This window comes from Dipodomys merriami, unplaced genomic scaffold, assembly GCF_024711535.1.
Source record: "Dipodomys merriami isolate MVZ:Mamm:240054 unplaced genomic scaffold, mDipMer1.0.p SCAF_2, whole genome shotgun sequence".
Classification (NCBI taxonomy): domain Eukaryota; kingdom Metazoa; phylum Chordata; class Mammalia; order Rodentia; family Heteromyidae; genus Dipodomys; species Dipodomys merriami.
In genome coordinates, this window is record NW_027203381.1 from 36,303,695 (window position 1) to 36,326,277 (window position 22,583).

The 22,583-nt window shown below is 39.1% G+C and overlaps 1 protein-coding gene across 2 annotated transcripts in view; it reads left to right on the top strand.

Moving 5' to 3' along the window:
- Chst9 (carbohydrate sulfotransferase 9) overlaps positions 1-21,610 on the top strand; it is a 248,784-nt gene extending 227,174 nt beyond the window's left edge. For both annotated transcript variants that reach the window (XM_070028650.1, XM_070028651.1), the window contains one exon: positions 19,950-21,610. In XM_070028650.1, the coding sequence (XP_069884751.1) occupies positions 19,950-21,041 (1,092 nt within the window). In that variant the 3' untranslated portion in view covers positions 21,042-21,610. The remainder of the gene's footprint in view (positions 1-19,949) is intronic.
- The last annotated feature ends 973 nt before the right edge of the window (positions 21,611-22,583 follow it).

Sequence of the window (22,583 nt, forward strand, 5' to 3'; positions counted from 1 at the left end):
CTAGAAGATGAGACCCGGCCTTCTTCATTGGTTTGTTGCATCTTGCTCTGCTGGGTTATTCTCTGATTCACAGGAAACTGCATGAGCTTGCTCTCTGCAAGCTTCTTCTCATGCAAGGACCTACATCAACCTGTTGCCTTGGGCCTGAAATGCTCTGCTCTCAGATCTTGCTCTCCTTATTGTCCTCTGCTCAATCAGCTCCTTCAAGGTAAATCATCCCTAGACACCTACTTAATGGAACCTGCTGTTTTAGTATTTGCATACATTTTCCCCAGTAAATTTTTCTTGCTCAATTAACTATTATTTTTATTTTCCACCACTCAATAACATCAGCACCATGAGAACAGGAGCCTTGTCCTTGCTAATACCCCACGCTCCCGCCTCAGCAGCACACACAGTATATCTATTAGGTGTTCAATACACACTTCAGGAATGAATGTGGTTCTTAATCAGTTCTGCCAGCTGTCACGATGGTCAAGACCTGAAGAGGAAGACTTGTCTGCATAAATATTGATAGTGGGGTGAACATTGTGGAGGGGAAATACAGTCTGAGGACAGGAAAGGGATGAGTAGGCTAAGATGAGAACAAGAGTGAGCTCCATAGGGTCACTGCACAAACATGGTGCTTTTGGTAGAAATATAAAACTCATGATTAGAAGCCATATTTATGAGTATACATGTCAAGCATTGTGAATGTATTCAATTTACTTTCCACGCCTCATTAGATGGACATCCTTACCTTCCCGTAAGGCTGAGTTCCAGTAAGGCACCTTTAGCGCTGCCTCCTTCCAATCACACAAGCCACTGGGCTGGTAGAGGTGTGAAGTCTATGTCTTACAACCTAGGCTCCCAGGGTTCTTTACAACTTGGTCTGTTACCCAGTGAATCCTAAAGGGTTACCCTCCTCATGCTAACATAAAGCACATTGGCAGCTGAAAGCACCTTGAGGAAGATAATGAAGTGAAAATGGCCAGGGTGAAAATAAGAGAATGTGATCAGAGGGCAGAATAAATCCATTGGCCTTGGAGATAGTTGCCTGAGGAGTCAGAGATCCACAGAGAAATGATTTTGTTATAAAATGGAACTTAGAACTTGAACGTAGGGATGGGATGGGGAGGGGAGAAGAATGATAGAAGGGGTGCTATTGATTGAGATGCATTTTTCAAGAGTCCAAAAATAACCATTGAAAAATAGCGCCAGAAGCATGGCTCACTGGGAGAGCATCAGCCTAACAAGTGCAAGGTCTTGTGTTCAATCCCCAGTGCCTTTTTTTTTTTAAAAAAGGATTCCTATTATTAGCGTTATACAGTGAAAACAATCTAACTGATGAGAATGGGGAATTTGAAATGCTGCATTCTTATTCACCAAAGAAAATAGACATGTAAGTCACCATGGAGACAGCATCATAAAAGTAGTGTCTTGATGATAAAGAGCCACGGGGAATAGGTTCTCTAGTTTCTGGGAGGTTATAGGGGCTTTCAAAATCCCATCAACTTCCTTCCCTTCATCCTCAGACCAGCACACAGTATCCCAGTGCCCACATGCGATCATAAGTTCTCCATGATTTGTAGATGCTGAAATATCAAGATAATTTAAAACGTGTTCTTTAAAAGACCAACACAGGTAGAATGAAAATGGCTCCATGCCATAACTCCCTTGTCTGGTAAATATGTTTCTGTCAATAATATGGAGGCAGTCAAGAACCTGAAGATGTCATGAGCAGGCTTGTCGAATCACCCAGAAGCTGATCACAGCACATGATCACAGGTTCCACGAGAGAAGAAGCAAAGTTTATGAGGAACGAACGATCTAACTGCCCCATCTATCAGCCATGACAATGCATTTGAAATTTTTTTGACAGAGTACCAGCTCTTGGCCTTTGACATATATATATATATATATATATATATATATACACATGTATATACATACATATATACATATATATACATGTATATATATATATTCTCAAAGAAAAGCAACCACAATTACAATGGTGTACACTGTCCAGAATAAGTGAATTTGACTCCAGCATGTTTGACCATGTTAAGGCAGCTCAGCATAAAGGATGATATTCACTTTGCTCCAACAGTGAGGGAACATTTTTGTAAGTACAAATGTCAAATGTGTGTTATGGAGTGGGAAAAAGAAGACTTGGGAGCCAGACAAGCTCAGATTTTAATTCTGTCTCTATTACCTGACATCTGTAAGTCTCTGACCAAGTTTAATGGAGATATTGCCCTAACCACTTGCTAGAGCTGAGGTAAAATTTAAATTCCATTACCTCAGTGTAGCACCAGCCTGGGTGAAATACTAAGTCTATCTGCAACCTTGCAGAACCACTCTCACCAAACCATGCTCTCCTATTGCTTGGTTCAGGAGCTTGCTTTATATAGAGTGAAGCCCAGTAGGGCTCAGCACAGACAGAAGTATGGAATGCTGGTTGATACATGTTTCTCCCTGTTCCCTTAGGAGGGATTAGAGTATTTTGCAATATGGTCAGGAGTTACAGGTGAGGCACCTACGTGCCTGGCCAACACATCCAAAAGTACATGACTCTTCTTTGGTTTTTCCAGATGAATGGCTGTCAAATCCATATACTTTCCTCATGTTACCATACTGGCTGTAGACCAATTAATTACTAGTGGCCTATGGCTATGGGAATGTTCCAGAAAGCTTCCTAAATGGAGCCTGAGATTTCCTTTACCCCTCTGTGGACACTTTGTTTTCCCTGTGTGCAGAATAGATAGAGCTAATAAACTATGATATGCTTTGTGAGCAAGAATGCTGAGATATGTTTGTCCCTTCCAAGGAGGACCTGACAGAATTATAAGATCCAAGATTTGCAGCACCTTAGGAGAATTGTTTGCTTGTTTTATGACACCTGTGTCTCTAGAAATAAGTAGGTAGAATCCTGGCCATCCAAGTCTCAACTTAAATGAGAATTGGGATGGATTTCAGCTCCAGCCACTGTGACACCACACAAATGCTGCTCCCACAGTGAACAAAGCTTTTGATATTGATAAAGTATCAATAGCAGGCAAGTCACAGGGAGAGAAATCGTCCCATAGGTATATGCCACTATCTAGAATGTGAAGTCAGCTTAAAGGCTAGTCTGGCCCTGAATCTCCCACTGTCAGTCAGTTGCGTGCTGCACCCACCAAGTCTGGACTGCAGGTGGCAGGCTGCCCTCCTGGCTAAAGAAGAGGTCATTCTGCAGCCAGCTCTGGGGGAATGACGTTGTGCAGACTTTGAAGGCTCTCACCTTAAGGCCAAGAGATCAGAATCAGAGATGTTCATAGCTACACTTGGAAGGGAGAGAAGTAACAGGGAGAGAGATCACATCTATGGATATGGCTACTTCTAGTAGCCATTTCATCGACACCTTGAATCATCAGGTACAAATGCTACGGCAAAGAATCCATCCTGGAAACCCTTCAAGAGTGCCAGAATTTAAAATTAATGAAACAACATTCTTCAAATAAAAATGTTTTAAATGTATCCTTTTTAATATTTTTATTGTAAAGATACAGAGGGGTAACAGTTACATGAGTAAGGTGATGAGAACATTTCCTATCGAGCATTGCTTTTTCCTTACCATCCCTTCCCTCTCCACCTCCCCAGCTCCTCCTCTCCCACCCCAAATTGTAAAGTTCATTTTCAACATAGTGTCTTGTTACAATGGGTCAGCCTGTGTCCTTGAATGCATGAATTGATAAGTCCCTGGAAACACTCATTCACCCATCCCATTGCCTCATTAGATTCATTCTCCTCATTCATTAAGACAACCTCCTTTACTTCTCTCTTGCCTTTCTGTCCTGCCTTGCTGCTTCCCCTTCTCGCTTCCTCAGTCTGAAATCCTGGAACAAACCCCTCTTATACATGGTGCCAGGAATCTCATTTTAGCATCTGTTGCCTCTCTTTCTAGTTCAAGGGCCAGAGGACCCATGATAGCACCCACATGTGAGCTGTCTGTTCTTGACCTAGGGCTGAGGAAGCTGCCTTGAGTAAAGCTGGGTTGTCAAGTATGCAAGAGTGACCTAAGCTGGAGGGGCTTATGAATCTCTCAGAGGTGCTGATACAAGAAAATCTGATCTGGGACTAGAGAGGCTTAACCCAATGAGACCGATGAAATGTATTCTGCAGTGACCTGCCACTCACACTTGGCATGGCTGTTTGCAGAGCTCCAGTGGCTTAGACTAGCAGGTTACATGTAGGGGTCCTGATTTGTGCTGCTTTCTGTAATTGTGTTCTCTCCCAAGCTAGGACCCCAGCTATGCCATTCTGAACTCGGCTATGTTCTTGGATGTCTTCCCAAGAATTCTTCATATTTTTTTTCAATCTAAAATGCATAGGAGAGATGAGCCAATTAATTGGGCTAGTGACTTGCTCTCTACCTATCTGGGCAAGTATCTTGCTCAGGCCTCTCATTGGATACCAGTGGACTATGGATAAGCTACCCTTAGATGAAGTACCCACCCACCCTCAAGTGAATGCTCATGTACTCCTCAGACAGTTAAGGCACACAGGGTCTGTTGCCATGGTCATTTCATTCTGAGGCTGAAGATATAGCATGATGGAAGATGGATGATGTACCCGATTTTGAGGGAAAATCAGAAAAGAAGGCCAATAAGATGCATTGGCATTTTGGGGAAACTTACTATGTATCAGACATAATGTGTCAGATACTTACTATGAAGTTTATAACTGAATTTAGATAATTAATTCTCAGCGTATTTCTCTTTTTTCTGCTGCCAGGGTATCAGAATCAGAAAGATGAGAATGTAAGCATAACTTTCAGTGAAATGGACCCTTCTCTCCAGTCCAAAGTTGGTGCTAGATCTCAAAACTGCCTTTTCTTAGCAAGGAATTCTTCCATACTATGTGGTTTAGGTTTGCTTTTCTTAGCCTTATTTTATGTGTATGGACACACACTCCATGGAGACTTCCAAAGAAAGAGTAACTATGGAATGACAGAACTGAGATCTCTTTCTATGTGGGAAGACAAGTGTGTTAGAGATCCTGACTCTCAAGCAGAACCATTTAAAAAAATCATTGTAAAGGTGATATACAGAGGGATTACAGTTACATAAATCAGGCAATGAGGACATTTATTTTTGAACAGTGTCACCTCTTCCCTCACTTTCTCCCAGTTTTTCCCTCCTGGTCCCCCTCCCCGACAACTCGTATAGTTCATTTTCAATATAGTGTCTAGTGAGGATCACTGCTAACATCGTTCACTTTTTGTCCCAATTTCTGTGCTTCCCCTTCCCCTTTTCAATGTAATGGATAATCAAAGACAAAAAAATTACACTTGCACATGATAAATTAAACAGGACTCCAAACATTCACACAGTTGAGACCAAAGGAGGATATTCTTAGGAGAGGATCACAAGGGTTCAATAGCTATATGCATATGATCACATAAAATGATACTTATTGAAATGAGCTCCAAGAAATGGAGCAAGAGGTTTTATCCTTTAACTTTTCGTGTGTTTTTTCTTCTCTATTTTTCCCTTTTGTTGCTATTTTTATTTCAGTATCATTATTTCTATTTTAGCATGTCTAAGAATTGTGATTGGTATTCCCCCTTTAAAAATGAGCCAGAGGCTGGTGGCTTATGCCTATACTCCTAGCTATGCAAGAGCCTGAGATCTGAGGATAATGATTTGAAGCCATCCTAGGCAAGAAAGTCTGTGTGAGACTCTTACCTCTAGTAAACTATCACGAAAGTGCCCAGACCCTGAGGTCAAGCCCTGACTGCCACTGAGAGAGAGAAAGAGAGGAAGAGAAAAAGAAAGAGAGAGAGACAGACAGACAGACAGACAGACAGACAGACAGACAGACAGACAGACAGACAGACACAAAGACAGACACAAAGACAGACACAAAGACAGAGAGAGATAGATACATAGAGCAAGGATCAGGGATATTCATTGATTTTATACATTTTCTACAACTGTTCTGGCTCTGCCTTCCCTTACTCCTTCATCTCTTATTACTTCCTTCCCTGCACTCTAGCCAGCCATGTGCTAACCGCCCACACTACAGCTCCACCTAAGTCCATGCACCTACCTGCCTGAAGAGCAGCTGGAGTGATCAGACCTCTCCTCCCAGGATTCTTTAAGCATGGCTGGCAGTGTTTGGTAAAGGAACTCTCTGAGGCAGATGTCAACATTGACTCTGGGAGTTCTTTGGTAGAATTGAGCTCCTGCTCACACTGTATTAACTTGTTGACAATTTGCCTTGTATCTTCTGCTCACATTCTCACACTTTATTAGCATTTCCTGGAATCAAGTCCAGATTAATGAATTGCATTCAACTTCTGATTTTATGAAATGTGAATGAGGGCTCGGTCTTAAAACCTCCCCATGAAATAGGTGGGGGACATGGTTGAGCCACCCTAAGGGCTGCAATATTTGGAACCACCAGCAGTAGTGCTTCTGGCCTCACAATGTATTTTCAGTCTTCAACCTAAATCTCTTTTCCAACAAGCAACCTATTTCACTGGCCCTGATACCTAGACATATCCATATCAGTCCGTAATTCCAGTACCACCTCATAGAAACCACTGAGTGCCCTGTAAAAATCATCTGGTTACTAATATATGACCAGAACACTTCACACGTGTCCCCCCAAAAAGCATTGCATAAGCAGTTCAGGACAGTTGTTTTCTTGCACTCCTGAAAACAAGGGCAAGAACTCTTCCAGGGAATTTCACTTTCAAGAACAAGATTGGGGAGCCAGGATGTCCTCCTTCATGGGAGCAATGCCAGTGTTAGGCAATTAAGCACCTGATGTTGAACTGTTTTGAAGAATGTGGCTTGAAGAGGACTGAACTTCACTAAGGTCTTTATGCTCATCCAAGTGCCCATTTGTCTTTCCTCCCATCCATACTGGTGTTTCTTTCTCCTCTTTCTTTCTTTGTCTTTGTTTTCATTCCAGCTGAGCTTTTCTTTTTTGCTTTTCCATTTCTATTTCCCAATTGTCTTCAGCCTTCTCTTTTCTTACATCCTTCTTCATTACTATTGCACATTTATCATCTAGTCTTCACTTGGCTGAGTGTTTTATGTGAAGGAGAAGGAAGAGGAAGGAGAGAGGGGAAAAAAGCAGAGGAAAAACACCTGATATTTACCTTGAAAATGCTTGTCATGGTGAAGTTGCTCCATATGTAAACACTCATTGACTAAATCAATTTAAAAAATAGCTTACATTTATAGAGAACATCCTTTGTGTCAAGAATATCTGCATGCATTTCCTGTAATCCAACCACCCTACAGGTAAATGTTTATTCTCTCCAGCACCAGGAAATAGGAGTCTTTAAAAACAAAATAAGTAAACTATGGTTACCTAGGTAAAAGGAAAGGGACACAAACAACTTTTACCTGATCCCAAATCCACATTCTAAACTATTATACAAATATAGATTTTTTTTCTTCTAACTGTCTGGTAGGTTGTTTTGTTTTTTTAAAATATAATTTCATTTATTAGACATTACGCAAAAGTGTGTTGCATAATATGAGATAAACTTTTTAAAAAGCCATAAATTGGAGGTGTTAAGTGTCTTCTGGATATCAGCTGACTCAGGCAAGTTACTCAAACCCTCTGAGCTTCAGATCATCTGTTTGTAAAATGAGTATCTCTGTATCTCATCTTTAGGTTGATTGCAGTGATTAAATCTGCTTGCCTATGCCCCCATACTCTTAAGGACACAGACAATGGGAAAAGCCTTGAAGAGGAGAAGAAAGTCTGAAACAGGAAATGGAAATTATTTTGTGTAACACACGCTTTCTCCCCAAGCCCCATTCCTTCATTTCCAAGTCAGGATTGGCTGCCTTTCATCAGTCAAGAGTCCCCATCCCTGCATAACCAGCTTTGGAGACCTGATGTCTCCAAACAAGGTCCTCAAACACAAGGGGTCTTAAGACTAGTGAGTGCCCACACCCACTCAGTGACACCACCGTAACAGGTGCTGCTCCCAATTCCTCTTTCTGGGAATGGAGGCCATTCTTCACCTTGCTCCTTTCAGTTTAATCTGCTCACTTGCGTGAATTTATCCAAGTAATTTTTTTCTTCCTTCTTACCTCACTGCCCTTAGTTCCTCTCCAAAGAATTGCTAGTGGACAGCCACAGTCATCTTCTGGGCAATCCCCATAACCCCAGCACTATCTCCCAACTTGCTCGGATGTTTATAAACATGAATCTGTCGCCGTCTCGTTGAAAGTCCCCAAGATTTATATGGTAAAGGGCAGAGCCTCAGGCCCTACTTGCCTCTCACTCACCTGAATCTGGACCCTTGTGGACTCTCACTGACAGCAGATACTATGCTATCCACTCCTGGCTATCCTAACTAGGGGCCTCCCGGCCTTCATCCCAGACTCACTGTAAGCAATGAGGTTTTTGGGTTTTGTTTTGTTTTGTTTGTTTGTTTTTGCAAAACTTACCTCTAATACTCTTTTCAGAAAAAAAAAATAAGCACTCATCTCTATTTCCCAAATACTGGTTGCAACCTTTCATTTTTGTAATTATCACCATTTTCTCATAAACTGCTTCTTTTTCTCAGTTCACTTACATATAGACTTCCCTAAAGGGGCACAAATTATATCTACTTTATCCTTGTCAATGTGTTTCATTCTTATTTACCTAACACAGTACACCAGAGTAGTTCCATACCAGTGTGAATGAATGAATGAATGATTCCAGTCCTTGAGTTATAGTTCTCAACAGCAGATAAAATCTTACAAAATGAATACACTTGTCAACAGCATTAAACTAATGTGAGCTAGTTGTATTAGCAAGAAGTACAGAAATGAGAGTGCTTTTCCACTTCAACTAAGTTCAAACATATGCTGTTGATGCAAGATTATATTCTCCATGCTAATAGATTCCTGAGACTGTACACCATCATCTAGTATAGCAAAAATAAATCAGAGACAGTCACTTAAACAAACTAACTAGAATAATGTAAAAGTGCTAAACAGAGAACTTAACACGCTGGACCACTCATCTCTATTTCTGTTGTCCCAGTTCCTGAGAGCACAGCATAAAGGTCTCTATTATGCTACCATATTAATTAATTAGTTCATTAATTAATGCCATAATAATTTACTTAGTATGCTTTTCCCTGTATGAATATCAGCTCTCTGTGGGCAGAAAGCACACTTGTCTTATCCATCATATCAGTCTGGGTATGATGTGCTCCCTTGTTTTGATGGGAGAAAAGAAGAGCAATACATTGATATCTTACTGACTGGAAAAGAACTTATAGTGACAAAGAGACACAGAGACCAAGGGGGAAAAAAAACAAGAATGAACCTTTCAGGCTGATTGATAAGTTAAAGATTCCAAGCATTTTTACCATTTCACTTGCTTGAATATTCCCTGTTTTCATCAGGAATCATGTATCTTTCAACTAACTTTGCAGTATCTTCTCTTCAAAGGTATTTAAAGATAACTATGGAAAATTATAGTCATGGCCTACCACTAAGTTGTGGTTAAAGGTGTTTTCCAATGCAAAAGTCACATAACAAGTGTAAACTGAAATAAAGAGTGTAGAACCACTCACTGGATGTCCGAGTATTTTTCATGAAGAAACTATGATTTTTATATTGCCCTGGAAGATTGAAAGACGGAAAGGATGGGTGGGGAGTCTGAGAGTGAGGATGCAAGACAGTATTTATCAAGATCAGTTGTCAAGATAACTGCAGAAATGTCTGGCAAGAAGATGCCCAAGTGAGGCAGGTAGCAATGTGAGGTAGGGAAGCAGGACTTCATAACTAGTACAGCCAGTCCAGAATGTCCAAGGATGAAAATCAAATGTTTGGAAAGGACTAATTTAGTAATAACTTTTGGGGAAAAAATTTGGGACTAATTAGGTGGATACTAAAGAATATCCAATTAAAAGCTAATGAATTTTAAAAGATTAAAGACAGAAGCATTCTGAAGTGTAAAATAGCTAATTTACTTTCCAATTGTTAAAGCATTTCTTAGATTTTGTGAGTGATGAGCACAAAGTAAAAAGAATCACTTCAGAAAGAGGAAAATGATCTCTGAAGGAGCTGTTTCTGGTTGTTTTAGATGTTTGCTCTAAGGGGCAGAATGAGGTCTCCCAAAGACAATGGAGATGGAAGATTTTACTCTTCTTGTTTAGTTAATGTTATTATTGTTAGCATTGTGGCTGGCGATGCTGATGGGAAGTCACTAAAAAATAAGCATCAGATGTAACATGTCATCACCTTTGATTTGTAGTCCAAACTCCTCAGTCTTAGGTAGCCCTGGCTGGGATTGGGAGGAAATAGAGCTGGATAGGAATGAGGAGGGGGCTTTGCCATGGCATCCTAAGAACAGTCTTCCAGCAAAGACCAGTGTGTAAACAAGAAAGACTCTGATCAGGCTGCATTATACTCATTAACTGACTTCTGGAATTGAAGCTTTTTTGTACAGCTACTTAAATATAAACAAATAATCTTTTGTAAAAAACAAAAAGATTGTGCTGATCCTGAAGGCTTGAACTCACAGCATTGTCTGTCAGTTTTGTTTTTTGTTTTTGTTTTTTGTTTCTTGCTCAAGGCTAACACTCTACCACTTGAGCCACAGCTCCATATCCAACTTTTGTGGTGTTTAACTAAAAATCCCAGACTTTCCTACCCAGGCTGTCTTCAAACCACAATCCTCAGATCTCAGTTTCATAAGTAGCTTGGATTACAGGTATAAGCCTCCAATGCTCAACTAATAAACATAAACTTTTTTAAAAAAAGAAAGATACTGGGAGGCATAGAAAGGGAAAGGAAAGGTGAACAAATGCAATCATGCCATCCAGGATACACTGTGGAAAATGAATTACAAAATTTGTGGGCAAAGGCAGGAGGGGAAAACTAGGGAAAAGCAAAAGAAGGTGTGGCATTGCCTCCCCCAAAATATGTACTCATTACTTGACTTATGAAATGGTAATCTCTTTCTACAACAATTTAATAATGACAAAAATAGATTTAAATAAAAAAGAAAGGTATTTTACCTAGTCTGGCTGAGGGTTCATGTCACATTCCTAGCTTACATTCAAGTTTTGCTCTTCTACCATTCTCTCCTTCACCCTTGGATGGGAGAACTCCAGAATTTGGCCCTTATTTGGTTCATTTCCTTTGTGTCACTGTAGCTCTGTGATTCCCAACTGCAACCCATTGCCTATGGGACTCAGGGAAGCTTGTTTAAATTCAGGGCCAGGAGTCTCGCCTCAGATACTCTGGTCTGGTGTATCCACAGTAAAGCCTTAGAATCTCGCATTCTGACAATGTTCCCTGGTCCCCGACAGGGACCGCAAGGCAGCACTGAGTGACTTTGAACCAATCTAATTTGGCAGGCAGCAAAGGCTCTGTGCACCACACCCATTTTAGCAGCTCTCTGTGTACCTATTTTATTTGCTTCTCTTCTGCCAAAGATTTGTTTAAACACAGATTTTTTTCAGTGCCTTTACAAGACTTAACTGTTTGTTTAACCTTGACCTTTAGATGAACACCATTTTTCTTCGCCAAGGTCATAAAACTATTATCTGGAATCCCCCATTTACTTATTCTGTGATTAGTCATTGATCATCATCTAGGGCCTGGCACAGTGTTACATACCATAAAGAACAAGGAAGATAAGAGCTCTATAGTTACATTTCTTTCAAAGGAGGTGAAGTGAAGCAAGAAAAGATAGTGTAAATATGAATAAACAAAATCCTTTCATATTGTGATTAGCTTTAGGGACAGTCATCGAAATGCTGGGACTTTTAGAGAACATAACTGAGAAAGATAGATAGATAAAGTCTCTATACAGAGCTCACCCTCTGAGAGCTGAAGAATGAAGAACAGTTGTGCTAGCTGCTGGGATCTTAATAAATGTGGCCAAATCTTTGGAAAATGCAAAATGACAGTGAGCTAGAAGTTTGTCAAAGGTGGATCAGGAGATGAGGAAAGTGGGATTGGGCTTGATGATAGCACAGGTTTACGTCAAACAAAAACTCTTCAGTGAATAACAAAGTGGTCAAAGGATTGAACTCAATGTGGAATACAAGGACAAGGAACGATGTCTGATTTGGAAGTAGAGTCCTGAGTGTGTGAAGAAAAGAGACTAGTGATTGGAATAAGGGGAAGGGGAGGACACAAGTGTTTCACAGAATCAGGGTATTCTCTTTTACTGGTATTGCTGGGGCATGTTCTGGAAGCATAGTGCACTTCAAGAAAATCCACTATCTTCTGGTTTGAGAGACACCTGATTTCAAGAAATGAAATTTCATGTACTAGAGAAGTTGAAGGGAGAGTCTGGTCCAGCTAGGTTTCATATATAAAATCATGGAAACAAACATTCAAGAAGTCACTAGAGGATCAAAATTCTCTAGGGCTGGGTGCCGGTGGCTCACATCTGTAACCCTAGCTACTCAGGAGGCTGAGATCTGAGGATCAAAGCCAGTCTAGGTAGCAAAGTCCATGAGACTTTAATCTCCAATTAACCACCAGAAAACCATAAGTGGAACTGTAGCTCAAAGTGGTAGAGTACTAGCCTTGAGTAAAAGAGCTGAAGGACAGTGCCCCAGTCCTGAGTTCAAGCCCTATGACAAAAAAGAAAAGAAAAGAAAAGAAAAGTCTATAGGACACAGTGGAAATCTGATTGGTTTGGATTTTTGGTTTTGTTTATGGGGCAAATGACAGAAAAGACTAGGGCATATGGAAGGTAATGAACAACTTAGGAACTTTGCAATTCACCCTGTCACTGGGACAATGTACTATCACTGAAATAACTATAATGGTAATTATTATTTACACATTATTATTTACAATTATTATTTACAATAATTTACAATTATTGTTTACAAATTATTATTTACATAGGTTGGTGCAAACCTATGGTCAATTTATATAGTACTGGCTAAAAGTTTACAGGATATCTTAAATTAGGAATGAGACAAGGATGTCCACTCTCTCCACTTCTCTTCAATTTAGTATTAGAATGCCTAGCTACAGCAATAAGACAAGATGCAAACATACAAGGAATCCAAATAGGGAAAGATGAAGTAAAACTCTCCCTCTTTGCAGATGACATGATCTTGTATGTAAAGAATCCCATGGACTCTGCTCCCAAATTACTCAAGGTGATTTCAAAACTTTGGCACAGTAGCAGGGTATAAAATCAACCCTCAAAAATCAATGGCTTTTCTGTATGTCAACAATGAGAAAAGTGTGGCTGAAATCAGGAAAGCAATTCCATTCATAATAGCCCCAAAATAAAATACCTAGGAATTAACTTAACAAAAGAAGTGAAGGACCTCTATGATGAAAACTTTAAAAACTTGAAAAAGGAAATCAAAACAGAACTTAGAAAGTGGAAAAAACCTCCCATGCTCCTGGATTGGAAGGATCAACATAGTGAAAATGGCAATACTTCCAAAGGCTATCTACAAATTCAATGCGATAACTATCAATATTCCAACCTCATTCTTCAAGGAAATAGAAGAGGCAATCCAAAAATTCATATGGAACAATAAAAGACCCCGAATAGCAAAAATGATCCTCAACAGAAAGAATGGTGCTGGAGGAATATCAATACCAATTTTCAAACTCTACTACAAAGCCATAGTAATGAAAACAGTTTGGTACTGGCACAAGAACAGACCTCAGGACCAATGGATTAGAATTGAAAACCCAGAAATGAACCTACAGACCTATAGCCATAGAATCTTCTATAAGAGAGCTAACAAAGTAGAATGGAAGAAAGACAGCTTCTTCAGTAAATGGTGCTGGTGAAAGTGGTTAATCACTTGTAGAAAACTAAAGCTAGATCCTTATATATCACCCTGAACGAGAATCATTTCCAAATGGATCAAAGACCTCGGAGTCAAAGCAGACACTCTGAAAACATTACAGGTCTCCTTAGCACAGGCCGAAAGTTTCTTAATAGAGACCCAGAAACACAACAAATCAAAGAAAGGTTGGACAAATGGGATTGCATGAAATTGCAGAGCTTCTGCATGGCAAAGGACACAGCTAGCAAGATCAATAGAAAGCCTATGATTGGGAGAAGATCTTCACTAGCCATACAATGGACAAGGGTCTCAAATCTAAAATATACCTGGAACTCAAAATATTAAATCCCCCAAAGAAACAAAACCTCAAAGAAACAACTGCCCAATAAATAAATGGACTAAAGACTTACAGAGAAATTTCTTTGAAGAGGAAAGAAGGACTGCCAATAGGCACATGAAGAAATGCTCAACCTCTCTAGCCATAAAAGAAACACAAATCAAAACAATATTGAGATTCCACCTCACCCCAGTTACAATGGCTATAATCAAAAACTCTAATAACAACAGATGCTGGAGGGTTTGTGGACAGAAGGGAACCTTACTGCATTGTTGGTGGGAGTGTAAACTTATTCAACCAATTTGGAAAGCAGTATGGAGTTTCCCCAAAGACTCCACATAGGGCTGGGAAGGTGGCTCAGTGGTAGAGCGCTTGCCTTGCATGCCTGAGGCCCTGGGTTTGATTCCTCAGCACCACATAAGCGAAAAGAAAAAAGCCATAAGTGGTGCTGTGGCTCAAGTGGTAGAGTGCTAGCCTTGAGCTGAAGAGCTGAGGGACAGCGCCCAGGCCCAGAGTTCAGGCCCCATGACCGGACCCCCCCCCAAAAAAAGAAAAAGACTCCACATAGAGCTCCCCTATGACACAGCAATCCCACTTTTGCACATTTACCCAAATAATCACAAACAAGACCACACTAAAGCTACCAGCACAACTATGTTTATTGCAACATTATTTACCATAGCTAAGATATGGAACCAACCCAGATACCCCTCAGTAGATGAATGGATAAAGAAAATGTGGTAAATATACACAATGGAATTTTATGCCTCCATCAGAAAGAATGACATTGCCCCATTTGTTAGGAAATGGAAAGACTTGAAAAAAATTTATATTAAGTGAAGTAAGCCAGGCCCAAAGAAACTTAGGTCGCATGGTTTCCCTTATTTACAATAACTAGTATATGTCTGAGTCAAGCAGAAAAGGTCAGATAAGTTGATGTTACAGGAATGAACCCCAAGATAAGTATTCAAATGTTTTTTTGTTTTTTTTCCCTTTCATGCAATTGTTTCTAACATATTTATAAGATGATTTCTTTGTTGCTTTGTATGTCTCTCCCCCACAGTATAACCTCTGCTTTCACTGTATTTGATGTTGGTATAATTTGTGGAGGGGAAGGGAAAAAACAAATTGTTTAACTAGAGATACAGGTGGACCCATGCAACAATGAGATATACAAGTCGTTATGTAGAAAAACGAACTTTACAACTTTGGTGGGGGTGGGGGAAGATTGGGTGGGGGAGGGGGAGTATAGGAAGGGATGGGAAGAGGAAACAAAGAGGAGGCAACAATGCTTGATAAGAAATGTACTTGTCATCTTGCCCATGTAATTTAATTGTAACTCCTCTGTGCAGTATTCTCACAATAAAAAATTAAAAAAAAAAAAAAACATTGAGAATCCACCTCACCCCAGTTAGAACGGCTATAATAAAGAACTCTAATAACAACAGATGCTTGAGGGGATGTGGACAGAAGGGAACCTTACTTCATTGTTGGTGGGAGTGTAAACTTGTTCAACCACTTTGGAAAGCAGTATGGAGGTTCCTCAAAAGACTCCACATAGAGCTCCCCTATGACCCAGCAATCCCACTTTTGGGCATTTACCCAAATGATCATAAACAAGACCATACTAAAGCTACCAGCACAACTATGTTTATTGCAGCATTATTTACCATAGTTAAGATATGGAACCAACCCAGATGCCCCTCAGTAGATGAATGGATCAAAAGAATGTGGTCTATATACACAACGGAATTCTATGCCTCCATCAGAAAGAATAACATTGCCCCATTTTTTAGGAAATGGAAAGACTTGAAAAAAATTATATTAAGTGAAGTAAGCCAGGCCCAAAGAAACGTAGGTCACATAGTTTACCTTATTTGCAATAGCTAGTATATGTCTGAGACAAGCAGAAAAGGTCAGATAAGTTGATGTTAGGTGAAATGAACCCCAAGATAAGTACTCAAATGATTTTTCTTTCATGTGATTGTTTCTAACATATTTATAAGATGATTTCTTTGTTGCTTTGTATGTCCCTCCCCCACAGTATAACCCCTGCTTTCATTGTATTTGATGTTGGTATAATTTGTGGAGGGGAAGGGCAAAAACAAGCAGTCTAAATAGGGATACAGGTGGACCCATTGCAACAATGAGATGTACAAGTTGTTATGTGGAAAACTGAACTTTACAACTTTGGCTGGTCAGGGACGGGGGTGGGGGGAGAGATGGGAAGGGATGAGAAGGGGAAACAAAGGAGGAGGCAACAATGTTTGATAAGAAATGTATTCATTATCTTAGCCATGTAATTGTAACCCCTCTGTACAGTATTTTCACAATAAAAAACTTAAAAGAGTTTACAGGCTAAAGATTATTGATCAGAACCAAGAAGGATACAGGGCTTTGAAAGATACATCTTAGATGTCTCTGGATAAGATAGCAGACAAATGATTTTAGAGATGAGACTCCAAATAGATGGTTCCCTAATGAAGATTTTGTACAGATCTTGTGTAGGCTATGCAAATTGATGTGTGGTGAGGTAGGACTATTCACAAACCTCTTGCACTTGGAAGACGCACTCCCCCATCCCACTTGCCCTTTATGATAAAGGGCAACAAAGCCTGAAGTTACTTCTTTCCTCTTTTCTTCTGCTCAGTTTGCTAGAAAATTCCTAGTCGTCCTTCAAGACCAAATCCCCTTCATTGTTGCTTCACAAAATTTGAGAACAATTACTATTTTTTAATTTTTAGTATTTTTTACTGTAAAAATACTGTACAGAGGAGTTACAGTTACATGAGTAAGGTAATGAGTATATTTCCTATCCCCTGCGTTGTTACCCCCTCCTTTGTTTTTCCCCTTTACTCTCCCCCTCCCCAACTTCTCACTCCCCCCCCCCTGCAAAGTTGTAAAGTTCATTTTCAACATAGTGTCTTGTACATTTCATTGTTACATTGGGTCAACCTGTATCCTTATCTCAGATTTTTGTTATTTCCCTTCCCCTCCCCAAATTAGAAAAATGTGTATACAAGATGTATGGCACAGGAATCAAATACAGTGACAACAGGGGTTATACCATGGGAAAAGAACATGCAAAAGAAACAAAATCACATAGTACATTATAAGTACATTAATAAAAACAACAGCGGCAAAGATAAAACCTCTTGTGTCCCTACCTTGGGGTTCATTTCGCTTAGAATCATCTTATTTGAGAACAATTACTATTAACTATGGCCTGTTCTAAGTACTGTAGATACAAATGGTAAATACAGATTTTTCCCATCATTTTCTCTACCTCTAGATTTATAGCATCATGAATTACCTCCAAAGTACAATTTTTATTTGTTCAATTTTTCAATAACAGCCAGTGGCTCAGGCCTACAATCCTAACTACTCATGAGGCTGAGATCTGAGGACTGTGGTTCAAAGTCAGACTTGGCAGACAAATTTGAGAGAGTCTCTCTCCAATTAAACAGCATAAAAGCCAGAACTGGCAGAGTGGCTCAAGTGATAAAACACTATCCATCAGTGAAAAATCTGAAAGAGTTTGTGAGGCCCTGAGTTCAAGCCACAGTATCAACATATATACTAGTATATGCACATTGTGCGTGCACACACACACACACACACACACACACACACACACACACACACACACACACATTTTCTTTTTTTTAATTTTTTTCTCTTTTTAAAATTTTATTTATTATTTTTTGTTTATGTGGTACTGCGGAACTGAACCCAAGGGCTCATGCATGCAAGGCAAGCACTCTACCACTAAGCCACATTCCCAGCACCCCCACACACACACATTTTCAATAATGTGCTGAAAACTGATTTATCTCAAATCAAGCCTTCTCTACAATCTTCCTAAGTCTAAGTAAGATATAATTTCTCTGCTTAGAGCCCTTCAATTCTCTCTTTTAGTTTAGGCAGAGTAAAAGCCAAAATCCTTACAATTACCTTTACCTCATCAGGGCATACCGCCTTGCAAATGTCAACTTTCCCAGCCAATGCAAGAGTAGTAGGAAGGGCAAGCCTGATACAGGAAGGGTCAGTTGGTGAGCAGGTGGCAAGTGGCCCAGCTCATCCTTCAGGAAAGAGAACTGAAATCTCATTTCCACATATGGATAAAGTTGAATGCATTTTAAGCTATTGTGATAAAGAAATTTAGAAAAGTAGAACATGGGCTGGGAAGTTGGCTCAGTGGTAGAGCGCTTGCCTTGCATGCCTGAGGCCCTGGATTCGATTCCTCAGCACCACATAAGCAAAAAGAAAAAAACCGGAAGTGGTGCTGTGGCTCAAGTGGTAGAGTGCTAGCCTTGAGCTGAAGAGCTGAGGGACAGCGCCCAGGCCCAGAGTTCAGGCCCAAAGACCGGACCTCCCCCACCCAAAAAAAAGAAAAGAAAAAGAAAAGAAAAGTAAAGTAGAACATTTTCCAAAAGGAGGAAATAGATCACTCTTTGCAAACACTTAGAAAACTAAATTGGTCATCAATTTTTGATAATTACTCTTGCTCTAATTTTTTAATTTTTTAAGTAATTGTACAAAGTAGTTACCATTCAATAAATCAGTTTATAAGTACAATGCTTCTCAATTGATGTCACCCCTTTCATTATTTTCCTTCCAACCCATCTCTTCCCCTGGATGTTCTTAGTTTCATAGAATATGCATTGGATATTTTATGACTGCCTTCTCCCACCTTCTCTCTTCATTCTTCTACCTCCTCTTTACTTCCCCTTCCACAACTTGCAAGTGCCAGGCTCCTGGTATTCATATTGTTGGAGTATGAGTTCATTTTTCTCCCCCACAAAGACCAAATCCAGTTAATACATTTGTGTGCACTTGCATACAACCCCTTGTTTCTTTGTACATTTATAATTAGTCTAGCTTCCATGCACCCTTTTTCTCTCTGGACCTGACTTATTTCACTTAACATAATTTTTCCAGGTCTATCCATTTCATTGCAAATGATGTCATATCATTGTACCTAATGAATGAGTACAATTCCATTGTGAATATATTCCCAATTTTTTGAATCATTCATCCATTGAAGACCATCTGGGCTGATTCCATATCTTAGCTATGGTGTATAGTGTTGCAATGAACACAGTTCTGCAGTTCTGCAGGTGGCTTTACTGTGTCATACTTTGTATTTTTTGATAAATGCCCAAGAGTGGAATTCATAAATCACAGAGTAATTCTATGTTTAATTTTTTGAGGCATCTCTAAGTTGCTTTCTAGAGCAGTTGAACAAATTTATATTCCCACCACAGGGAATTAGGGTTCTTTTCCCCTGATCTCACCTGCATCTGGTATTTCTCATATTCTTGATGACCTTTCTAACTGGGGTGAGATGGAATCTCAGTGTTGTTTTGATTTGCACTTACTTTATGGTCAGGGATGTTGTCTTGCTCTAATTTTTTTAATTGTATTACTTCAAACTCCTATCTGCATTATGTAGTGTTTCCCCAAACAACAAGCATTTCAATCCAACCACAAGTTCTGTGTTTTGTCTCAATGTTCAAGGATACTAACTCAGTATATGAAGATAACATACTCATTAACATTGCATAAATGACTCATTCACGGACTGATTACGTCATATTTTATTGCATTATAGACAGTAAACAAATCCAAGATCCTTTCCTCCATCCTATGAAGTCCTTTTTCATTACTATACTTTATACTCAAAGCTTACTACACAATGTGGGTTCCATATGCCTTGCTAAATCATGTCTGGCAGTCTATATGAAATGTGCTCTCCAAATATATTAAGTGCTTTATTTATAGTATCTACACTTAAGAATAAACATTCAAAAATCTTTTTTTCTATTTTAACAGAGCCCCAAGTTTCACATACCTGAGGAGGTAAAGAAAAAAAAGGACAATCTATTACATCCTGGAAGGCCTACTAGAGTGTTAACAAAGACCAGCAGCCACTCACAAGGAGAGAATCAAGATCTGGATAAGGTCTCAGGGTCACTAACAAACCATTTGATTGAAAGTCATCAAGGAGCAAAGACTGTTTTCAAGAAGTATAGTGAGATTAATTGGCCATTGGACACTCGGCCTTTAAACAAAAGTTTAGTCAAAGACAACAAATGGAAAAAAATTGAGGTGACCCAAGAGGAACGCAGGTCCTTCCTCCAGGAGTTTTGCAAGAAATATAGTGGGGCAAGTCACCCTCAATCACATCTCTTTCATATGGTATCTAGGATCTATGTAGAAGACAAACACAAAATCTTATACTGTGAGGTGCCCAAGGCTGGCTGCTCCAACTGGAAAAGAATTCTGATGGTGCTAAATGGGTTGGCTTCCTCTGCATACAACATATCCCATGATGCTGTCCACTATGGGAAGCATTTAAAAAAGCTAGATAGCTTTGACTTAAAAGGGATCTATACTCGTTTGAATACCTACACCAAAGCTGTCTTTGTTCGCGATCCTATGGAAAGATTAGTGTCAGCATTTAGGGACAAATTTGAACATCCCAATAGTTATTATCATCCAGTATTTGGAAAGGCAATTATAAAGAAATATCGACCAAATGCCTGTAATGAATCATTAAATAATGGATCCGGAGTCAAATTCAAAGAGTTTGTACACTATTTGCTGGATTCTCATCGTCCAGTAGGGATGGATATTCACTGGGAAAAGGTCAGCAAACTCTGCTACCCATGTTTGATCAACTATGACTTTGTAGGGAAATTTGAAACTTTGGAAGAAGATGCCAATTACTTTTTGCAGCTGATTGGTGCTCCTAAAGAGCTGAAATTTCCAAACTTCAAGGACAGACACTCTTCCGATGAAAGAACCAATGCTCAAGTGGTGAGACAGTATTTAAAGGACTTGAGCAGAACTGAAAGACAACTGATCTATGACTTTTATTACTTGGACTACTTGATGTTTAATTACACAGCCCCATTTTTGTAGTTTGCATTCATTGTTCTAAAACCCTGTATTTACTTAATGATGATGGCCTCAAATCAGCTACTCTAATTTTCCTATAATTCTCTGTATGAGGGAAATTTTTAACTAAATGCAGTTGTCCTGATTTAATGAGTTTTTTTACTGAATAGGACAACAGCAATTGGCACAAAGTTATAGGAAAATCATCTAACAGAGACGTATAAACAACTTGAGTTGCTTTAAAATGTTTGGAAAAGAGCTGCTTTGGCATTATGGATCATATTGTTGAAGCAATAACCTAGCCAGCTGTTACATTAACTAAAACAGCCTCTTGCAATGGTAGAATAAGGCATCTAAAATAGCATGAATGTGTATCAGTATCCTGGAATTCATTGTCTAAAGTGCATGAATGTATTTTTTAGCAGTCTGTGCTGTATTAATCAAACTATTATATCATTTTCTCATACTCTGGAAATCTTTCTATCAGCTGTAATGATAAATCCATTTTAAAATGATATTTGGACTTAGCCATTTTACTTTAGATTAGGAGGCATCACATGATTTACAAGATGAGAATACAACACGAAAACAGAGGAGACCCTGGCTTTTTATATTAAACTGCCAATAAGAAAATGCACAACATACTAAGATCAAAGCCACATAAGCAGCCTACATTTTTTCCAGAAAAAAAACTTGAGGGGATTGATTCTGCTTTCTTTTGTATAGTCCATGAAGAGACAAAATGAATACAACCACTGAAGGTCCCCATTTCTGAAGCAGGTGGTTGAGATGTTTATGCTTCATCAGATACAAATGTGCTCCTAATTCTGGTTTAATTGGACAGGAGGGAAATTGTTTCAGGATGGAATAATCATCAAAAACAAAAGTTGCCATTCTGAATCTAGACCTCTAACAATAACAAAGTTTTATAAGAATATTATTTGAATCAAAGCATCATGTGCATAGCCTTATATGTGGAATTCACTCTAAGAATAGCTTTTGTTTGCAGTCTAATTATTCAACTTGGGAATGATTTTTTTAAACTAATATACCACTTCAAAGATAGGTTATGTTCTAAAGAATAAACATAACAAGAGCCCCTAGAAATGTTTTTAATAGGCTTATGCATAAGGAAATTAAGGTATTTTCTTTTTAAGTTTAAATATTCTATACTAACAAAGTCAAATACCATTGCATTCAAATATTAAATCAAAGTCTTTGGAAAACAGGACCATGTGTCACCCTTACAAAAAGTTTAATGCACTTTGGAAATTTTTTCCAAAGCAGTCTAAATTAAAAGACACATTTTAATGGGAAATTTATTTTAATTGGTCAACTATTACACTGAGTTAACCAAACCACATGCCAGTCAAACCCTGTATAAATGGCTTTGTGGCATTTTCCTCTTCTTAAGTTATTGTTTTAAATCAGCAAACATTCAGTAATGTCTCTCAAAGGAAACCAGATATTAATGTTTGAATACTAATAGACTTGAGATTATTACAGTCATACTTATTTCATTTTGATTTTCCATTTCATGGCTGAGTATCCAAGAATTGCTTCACT